The sequence below is a fragment of the Morone saxatilis genome, unplaced genomic scaffold (assembly GCF_004916995.1).
Source record: "Morone saxatilis isolate NCDOM2014 unplaced genomic scaffold, NCSU_SB_2.0 Contig9, whole genome shotgun sequence".
In the NCBI taxonomy this organism is placed as follows: domain Eukaryota; kingdom Metazoa; phylum Chordata; class Actinopteri; family Moronidae; genus Morone; species Morone saxatilis.
The window spans coordinates 20,343,605-20,353,533 of NW_023340268.1; the positions used below are offsets into that span (position 1 = coordinate 20,343,605).

Here is a 9,929-nt window from a genome sequence, read left to right on the forward strand (position 1 = left end):
TGTGTGTGTGTGTGTGTGGTGCTTGGGGAATGCAGCCTATATAGTGTATCAAACCGACATCAGAGAGATGGCGCACCACACATGCAGATGGCGGGGAGGAGAGACACAAAAGCGGAACTTCACAGAGTGACAGTCAGTAGTGTTACAGTGCAGACTGACTGACAGTTACAGTCGACTGTTATGGGAGCGTTTCTCACAGATGGAGGAAAGTGATGCTTTATGGTGGAAATCCAGCTGTGAGCATGAGGCAACACAGGCTTCTTGTTGTTTACACATTAATAATTCAGTAAAGTCATTTTAATATTGTCAGCTGGGCTCCTGTGTGTGAAGAGTGGCGCAAACAAACACGGACATTAGCAGTCAAACGCTGCTGCTGGGTATCTCACACTCACCTTGAGTGGCGATGAAGTGGTTTGATCGCTGGTAGCCCTGCGAGGCAGAGAGATTAAGAAGGATGGTGGAGAAAAGAAAGGAGAGGAGATGGGAGAGAGTTAATAATTACAAGAGCACATGATGAAGTGAGACTCGGGGACCTCTCATTTCAACCCCTCCCATCCATTCCCTTTCTCCATTTTCAGCATCAAGTCATCTCTTATTCATCTCAGAGCTGGGTTTGATGTTAGTGTTCTGCTAAATTTCTGCTCTGCTTCTGACTGAAGATATCTCGGCAGGCGTGACAACCATTCTCGGCCGATGACGCTCTGCTTAAAATACATTACCATGTTTGACCGGCCAAATTCTCTGCGCTGTTTAGGCTTCGAGTTTGAGTTGAGGATTGCACTTGAATTATAATGCATGGAGAAATGGCATTAATTCAAGTTTTTCTCTGTCTGTCTCTGAGCCAGGTCATTACATGCAGAGCGAGGGGAGCTGCATTTCAAAGGCGGCTCGGCGTGTGGTGCTTTGCATGCAGCCAAGGCTGCTGATCAAAGGTAGATTGACAAGTGAGGGATCTTCAGCTCTGGGAGTAATTCTACCTGAGTGACGCTGACTGATCTGGCTGTCTCCTTTCTGCTCAGCTTGGCATTAGTGCAGTTATGATACAGTGTGCGCGGTCTGGAAGGCTATTAGGGGCATCCTGGCCCTCCACCAGGCTAACACTGTGTGCTGAATGCAAAGCAGCCAAGCATGATCGATCCCAAGAATTAAGATTAGTGTGCCCTCTCATCATTCATCGGTAAAGTGATTCCAACTGACTTCTGCATACGGTAAACATTTATACTGTACAGACACCCTGATACACACACTACCCCCCCAAACACACACACTGATAAACATGTACGCACTATTCAGCCAGGCAGACACACAAATTACATTCCATATCTGTCATGCCACAGAAGGAAGTTGAGATGGATGGCCGTCGCTATGAAAGAGTGCAGCGACCCTCATTCCCATATGCCTCCATTGCTGAGTTTCCCTGGGCCGACCAGTTTCCTGTCTGTCACCTTGGCAACCACATTTTCCAACAGCAGGCAAGCGGAAAAACACCAAGCAATGTTTCACAATGGATTGGAAAGGAAAAACATGCAGAATAATTTGAGACATGGAAAGCTCATCAATTCCATCAAAAAGAGAGAGATGATCAGTTTGTTTTCCCTTGGTGAATTTCGGCACTACAACCTGTGACAAGTTGGTGAAAATCTGACCTTGGTGTGTGCAAGTAAATGATAATGAGTGCTCAGATTTATCATGCACCTCTGAATCACTTCCTGCTGAAACTTTGACAATAATAGAAATCATTCTCTTTGAGAACACTGGAGGACATTAAAGGGAGTAGTGAGGCTTTTGCTGTTTTCTAGTCAAACTGTGGAATCGACCAATTCAAATGACTGACAGCCTGTATTTGAAAATCAGCTGCATAAAAAGCAAAATAAGAGAAAGAATTTCATCACTTGTTGGTGTACAACGAGCTACTTAAACACAAGTTAAGACTAAAAATATACAGTATTTTTCCAAATATGACAGTGAGTTTCAAAACACAAAAACAGTTGTGTTTCTTTAAAAGTTAGCCACCACTGTATTTTAGATCCAAAGGGACCCAAACTGCTGTTGTAGCTGTATTTCGTTGTTGCCAAACAGGGACCGTATTCACTTCCTGGGCAGTTATTTGTGTGGGTGGAGCAATTACTGTATATAACAAGCAAAATCTGTAACAATATGTTTTAATTTCTCCATATCTTTGGCAAAGCTTTTGTTATTTTGAGACTTTTAAGACTAAGACTTTTACTTTTAATTATGTTCAAACCTGTTTGAACATTTATTCTATTATTAGTCATCCTCACAGACGTGAGGATCAGTTAGCAGTGTTGCAGCTCTTACAAATACCAGTGGAGACAGGAAGAGTTTCCTAGATCGAGACTGATATTATTTGTTTTTACTTTAATCATAAAAGTAGTGCATAATGGGAATGAACCACTTTGTGGCTAGTTAAAATCGGTTTCCTAATTTTGCACTTAAAGTAGGACATGTTTCCACCAGTATTTATGACAGCAACATTTAAATTCAAAAGTTAATTTCAATGGAACCCCAACAATTAGTGGATTCCCTCATGGATGCAAAGTAAATCCATGCAGAGATGTCATGTTTGGTTCTGTAACAGTTCTGAAAAAACTTTATGCTGTCATGTCAATTACGAACTCTTAACAGTGCCGTCCTTTGATGGAACAGAGAGCCGCAGCTGTGTATTAGCTGTGTCAAACCATCTAATTTTCTATGAGCTTGCTCTGCTGGAGTTTGAACTGCTCCACAAAATAGTAATGGTTTGAAGTCATTTGTTAGACAGGAGGTAATGGTGCAAATACACTGTTAATGACGGAGCTAGCTTGCTCGTTCACTAGCCACAACAACAATCTTTCTAACTTGCTAAGAGGAGTTAAAAAGCTTTTTAACCTTTGTGCTAACATTTCCAGCTAGCTTTGTTGCTGCTTATCTAGCTAGCCACAATACCACAACAAGTATCCTTGCAATTAGTCACTTTTATTCCGGTAATAAGGACAAATCAATGAATTTTGCTTTGTCACTTTATGGTTTGACCGGTCAATTACACTGAGATGCTTGATGAATTCGGGCCCTGAGAAAAAGTCTGAAATTAGGTTAAAGCCTTGTAGGCGTCTCTACAATAGTTAGCACAATTAGTTAGCACTTGTCTGCATGGTGCTGTTTTTTCCCTACAGTCATTGAATATGTTTCCACTGCTTGCTGTGTCATGGTATCAATAAACTCCAGCTTCTCTCTGAGTTGCTTTACCTGACTTAGTCTACTCTTCTCTGTGGCATACTTATCAGGACTTTTTATAGGACAGCCTAATGTTAAGCAAGAACTCCAGGTGACTAAGGATGAAAGAGGACAGAGAGACGGCTACGCAGAAAAAAAACCTTTACTCAGGGGAAAAGTGATGGCTAAAGGCAGACAGATTCAGGAGCTCAGAGCGGAAGAGGGGAAGGAAGATCGGCTGTTGGAGGGAAGCCATGGAGGGCTGGCAGGGACAGCGAGAGGGGGCAGCGTGAAAAGGGAGAGGAGATGGAAAGAGAAGAGAAGCAAGGTACTTACTTCCCTGTTTATCCGAATCTAAGAGATGCCAAAAGGTTGAAAACGGGGGTTGGCGGACAACAGAGAGAGAAAGAAGGAAAGTAGGGGAGGAAACAAGAGCTAGTTATTTTGATTAAAGAGCAGGAAAAGAGGGTAATGAAATGGTTAGAGAGCAGTTTGCCTTGACGACCTGTGGAGAGAATAATGTTCAAAAGCCTTAAATTCCCATGTTTCTATGCAAATGATAACATTTGAGAACACTGTACTCAGTGCTGAAATTTGGGAACAACTCAACATTGATAAAAAAACAGGTTGTAAACAAGTTTATCCAGATTACCCAGTATCACGTCAAAGCTTACAATAGACACGATGGTCCACCATGGCAGTATCACTTTTTAAACATGTTCTCATTCCGAGGTCAAGTTAGCAAAAATACACAGATCAGCCATTATAACATTTATAATCAATGAGCCTTGGCCCCCCATGATCCTGTCTCCGGTTCTTTTCCTTCCTTGGACCACTTTTGATAGGTACTGACTACTGCAGACCGGGAACACCCCACAAGAGCTGGAGGTTTGGAGATGTTCTGACCCAGTCCTCTAGCCATCACAATGTGGCCCTTGTTAAAGTTGCTCAAATCCTCACATTGCCCATTTTTCTGCTTCTAACACATCACTTTGAGACAAAATGTTCACTTGCTGCCTACTATATCCCACCCACTGACAGGAGCCATGATAACCAGATAATCAGTGTTATTAAATAGTGTCAGTCAGTGGTCACAATGTTATGGCTGTATATATGCAATGTCTGGTTGCTGAGGTCACAGTTTGGTTAGGTTTATGCACCAAACAATACTTTAGGAAATGATCGTACCTGGCAAATGAATGTAGACTTTTGGTTTTACACTGGACTCAAACACAGGTCTTCTGGGTGGAGGTCCTGTGTTTGTTCGAGCCATTGCTCCAAACTGCTCTTTATGCTACTGCTGGTACTGCACCTTCATATGCGCGTCAAAGCAAAACGTGACACTGACACAATATTCTCTTGTGGATCGGTGGGTCTTTGGCATGAGACTGAGTCAAAACACTGACAATAAACCCTCATCGAACAGAAAACTGTGTGTGTGCACAAGGTCTAAGTTTATGCAGGATGTAGGTCCACAAACTGTGATGGATGTTTTATTCATCACCTTTGTTTTCTCTGCCAAAAACAGTTTAACTAATCTAGAAGTTTGTTTGTCTGCTTGTGTTTCTTATGAGGTCTAACATTTTCCCAATGCCTTGCTAAGAGGAGTTAAAAAGCTTTTTAACCTTTGTGCTAACATTTCCAGCTAGCTTTGTTGCTGCTAACATTTTCCCAATGCCTCAGCATCCAGAGATCCCAAAAATAAATTCGGCCAGTACAATGTCATTATCACTGATGGGAAAGATGACCAAAACTGCTAAATTAACTATCTGAAAGTTGCATGAACAAAGTTGTATGGAACCAGAATTCTTCTTCAGGGGTACTTAAGGGTGACATGGGCAAATAAACTGGGTTATCCTGACTTTCTCAGATGAAACACAATGGCAGACAAAGAGACCAGCCAAAGCAGAATGTGCTTGTCATTCAAAGAAATTAAACTCTTTGATTTGTCTGCTCAGCCTTGGCAACCATTACTTCCCATGCTCATTTCTGCTTTATCTAATTCCAAACAAATTACTGCTTCTTCCAACAAAGGTGTGACAGACGTTCCTTCCTGAACACCAGAGCAAGAGAAGACTAGCTGACAGTGGGTGTATAAAACAGTGAATGTAGAGTATGGATGGTGTTACTTTTTTGGTAAATCTGTCAGCAATAGACAGCGTCAAAAAGAACTTCTAAAGTTTTGATACCAAAAATGTCATGTCTTGCTACCAATGCCAAAAGAAATTATGTAAACCTGCATGTGAATAAGAGGAGAGGGCGGTGGAACTTTTCAGTTTAACCTTTAAAAAAAGCATTCCATTTATCCCAACCTTGGCGTCTTCCATGAATCATTTGGAATAATTACGCTGCAGTGTTGAAAGCCAGGGGTCTTGGCATGACATGCAGGCGGTGCTGTAGACGGCACAGTTAATGACACAAAGGTCCTTGGAGCGTTCGTCCTAATGGAGCCCTCACGGAGCAGTAAAGGGGATAAAGTGGCCACGCACAGCACTGTGAGCTTTGACGTTCCCTTTTAACCAGCGCCACCCACATACGCTGAGTCAGGCATCCACTACTGATCTGGCCCGCTCTGTCCACTTTACATTTCCTTTTGTTCAGCAAACAAAAGTAGAAACAAATGATGCAGTACAGCAGTCAGAGACCATAACAACCAACATTAAACCCTGAAATTAGTGCTTCAGTAGGTAGGCCCGAAAAAGGAGGCAAGACTGTTAAGAGCTTTTCTCCACCACCCTCAAGTGACCCTGCCACTGACTGTCCTTCAGATAGTGTTGGTCCATCTAATGCAAAGCTGCTGAGATAGGATCTGGCAGGAGTGCGTACTGCTACTGGGACTGGAAAGGCTCCCTGAGATACTTACTCGAGCTGAACTGTAGGTGAGATCAAAAAATCTAAAAGTAGATGAAAGGATCAGCCGTTTTATATTGGGTCCGATTGCGGTGCGATGTCGCCTTACAAAAGCATTTGGGTGAGTCATGAGGCCCGATGCTCCAAGCTTATGGGCTCTTGTAGGATCTCTGGAGTCGCTGAGATAAAATCTCTCTTCAAAGCCGGCATGTACTAGTACACATAAATATAATGTTATGTTGTTGGTGTAGTTACTAAATGACAGTTCAGTCTAAGTAACAGAGTGCTCACACCACCTCGGACAGTATGCATAGATGTCCTCTGATCAAGCACTGGGTCAACCGCAACAATAAAAGACGACTAGTATGAGCTGTTAAGACAGAGCTGTGGGATCACTCAAGACAGAGATGAAGTAGTACTAGGCGAAGGAGGAAGGAAAATAAGACTGAAGGTGACTTACGTCTATATAGTTGGCGTTGACATAATCGGAGCTGGGGTCTGCAAGCAGAGAGTGGAGCTTTACTCGATGGCGATCATCTGAAATGACCAAGAAATGGTTTAAGGTTCACTTGATTCAATTATTACTACAAAACCCATTTACTGTATCAGTCGAAATAGTGGCTTTTATTAATACAGCCGATCTCAGGTTGTCTGTCTCAACAGATTCATTAAAATGAAGGATAGGATGTGGAGAGAAGGAGGGATCTGACATGCAACAAAGTTTTGGGATGGACTCGAACCAGCAATTATATAGTTGCATATATATGTATATATAGTTGCAGTTATATGGTTTGTGTCTAAACAACTAAATAAATATTACTTTGTCCACAATAAAATAATTGCTGGGATTGGGGAAGGCAACAACATTGGTAAATAGAAGTCCGACAGGCAAGAAACACCAGGCAAACACCTTTTTCAATACTAATACTCATACCAATAACTAAACTCAGGGCATCTGCTGATACCGAATACTGATCTGATACCACTGCTCTCTTTTTCCCTCTTTGTTCATCTGTAATTTTCATTACGAAGAAGCCATTGGAAAAATGTTTATGTAAGGTGGTAACTTGAGGACAGGGACTGCTGTAGTGCTAGAGTCAGTGGCCTGCAGAGAGTGACGGAATGGAAATGAATTTCATAGCTAATAGCAAATTAATCCTAAATTAATAGGATCAGTATTGGCGCTAATACCAACGTGTGTTATTGGAGTGGTGCATCCAACATCTAGGATGAGCTCACTTTGGGTTTCACCTCCAAATAAAGTGGTTTATATTAACAGTCTGCAAAATCTGTAAGGACACTTGGCCTCACAGTCAGCTGCCTAAAGGGTTAATTTGCCTGGGTTTTAGTCTTTGTGTCAAAATCTTATTTCTGAGGCTTTTCCATAATGATTCTGAAAGAACACTGAAACAAAGACTACATCTATGTTGAGCCTGTGACTGAGCAGCTATACACACACAGCCGGTTACTCTGCTGAGTGCCAGCCTGTTAAACATCCATTCCGTTTCCTCCTGCTCTCTGTGGTCACCTATACTGTGTTTATACAGCCACATTCACCATATGGTTGTTCTCATTTACATATTTTTTTGTTTCTGTTGTCAGACAACCAAATGAGTATGAAATAGTGATTTAATTGCGGCAGCAGTCATTCCTAAGCTGCTGAGCTACAGTTATTAAATAATTATTTTAGAATTGTCTGACAAAATCAACATGAACACAGGTTAATGACAACATCTCTGCCATGCTTTCAGCTATATTGGCATTTACAATCACAGGCAAACTTTGAGACAGAAAGTTCTTTTAGACTTTAATGGCACACAGCCACCGACCTTCACCGGACGGGCTTATGTCATTGTTTTACAAAAGCTCTGTTTACCCCGCACACACTGAAATAAAAAGCCAGCATTTTGAGATGTATGTACTGAAAGGCCACTGTGAAAATCGACACCAACATCTCAAAAGCGCTATTAAAGCCACTGTTAAACAATCAATTTTAATTAATCAAACCTTAATTATGTTTTAACAAGAGTTCTTTTTAAAAAAATTAACAACCATTGAACTGGGAATTAAAATAATTATTAGGTGGCTTTGGCAGACTTGTAAAAGATGGCAGCAGTGTTGTTAAATGGTAATTTACTTTACAGTGTATGCATGAAAAGCCATTAATGTTAAGGTGTGCTGTAACCTCATGAAACAGAGCCAAATAATGACAGCATCAGTGTTTTATTTCTTGTAACTCCAGAGTACTTACGGCTAAGCAAGCTATCGTGCCTTCCTTTGGTCTTGTCCTTCTTTTTCGTGACATCCCAGCCATCGAAAAAACTCTGCAAAGTAAAGTTAGACATCACAAATTAAGTTTAATAAAACGGTGGCTTGAAACTTAGAATAGAAAGGACTCGTCCAATGCAAGCGTTACCCTCAGGTTTTTCTGAGTATCTTCACTATTATTGCATCTTGCCAAGTCATCAACAGACATATCAGCCACAACATAGCAGGGAGAGGCTGAGGCTGAGAGACGACACGCGGCACTGAGAGATGGCTGCGGCCTTGAGGAGGAGGGGGCGGCTCACTGCAGTCATTCTCATTTGAGACACAGTGTGAGGCTCGCTGCTTGAAGAAGCCATTGCTCTATAATACCTCAGTGTTAAACTGCGAAATTTGTGACAGCTGTTTATGACACCCATCTACTAAATCTGCTGGTGCGGCAAGATGAGTCACTGAACATAAATCAATACTATAAGTGAAGGAAGAGCAATGCGAGAAAATAAACAAACTGGCTTGAGTCGTGTCACATTCTGCTGAATTTTAAGTCACAGCCTGATCTCCTTGCTGTATCGGTAGGCACATCCAGGCACTCGTACGCCGTCTCTCATCTGCAGCTGAAGCGACAGGGGCTAGGGACCACCTGAGACCCTGGTAGTGCCGTACAAAGCAAGCTGATCAGGGGATTCTGCTACTGGATCCTGTACAGGTAATACCTGATCTAATCCTGCTTAACAAACCTGCATTCGTCTAGCGCCCTGTATTTTTTTAGCCTTAACAACATTTTGTTGACCTTCATGGAGCTATACTTTATGTCTTCTCTATTAGCTCATCAGCTAAATGCTACATGCCCAACACTTACAGCCCTTAAAGTATTTCTCTGTAACATTAAATATTTATGAATAAATCAAATAAAGCAACACTCAAAGTTAAAGTTCAGAAATCCCAAGGTATTATTTATTAAAAAGTATGAAAAGTCAAAAACCTAAATAACCTGTTTCATCAGGACTATATCAGATTTGATTGACCGTGGCCTGGCAACACAAGTAAACAACCCCACAACTGTCATTCTTTTTTATTGAAATTATGAAATATTGCCAAATCCTTATTGGTGCACAGAAGTCTACGACATCACCTGTTTCCAACCAAGCACTGTTCACTTAAACCCAGTGGGAAAATGTGAAAAAATGAAAACATCTTTTATGTGAAAAAAGGTTCCAACAGAGAATGGCAGAGAATTGTGTGTTCAACATGTGTTCACACATAACGTATGATGTAGTCTGCAGTGGCTTTCTATTAATTTGTTTACCTGTTGATCCATTGGTAGCAAGAATGTGTTGGTTGTGACTAGTGAGAATTTGCAGCACAGAAATATGTCTGAAAAACAGTTTCAACATTACATTGCTTATCCACTAAACAAGACAGCAGAAATGTATTTTTCTGTAAAATGCACATATCTGGCCCACGGTTCTTTAAAGGTCCAGTGTGTAACATTTAGAAGGATCTATTGGCAGAATATAATATTCATAGGTATGTTTTCATTATTGTATAATCATTTGAAAATAAGAACCATTGTGTTTTTGTTACCTTAGAATGAAAATTTT

General features: G+C 41.3%; 1 protein-coding gene across 1 annotated transcript in view; it reads right to left on the reverse strand.

Moving 5' to 3' along the window:
• The window catches only part of ptprua (protein tyrosine phosphatase receptor type Ua), a 196,749-nt gene that overhangs the window by 27,894 nt on the left and 158,926 nt on the right, over positions 1-9,929 (reverse strand). The window contains 4 exon segments of the mRNA XM_035681751.1: positions 393-429; positions 3,550-3,567; positions 6,524-6,600; positions 8,315-8,387. Coding sequence (XP_035537644.1) covers positions 393-429; positions 3,550-3,567; positions 6,524-6,600; positions 8,315-8,387 — 205 coding nt within the window.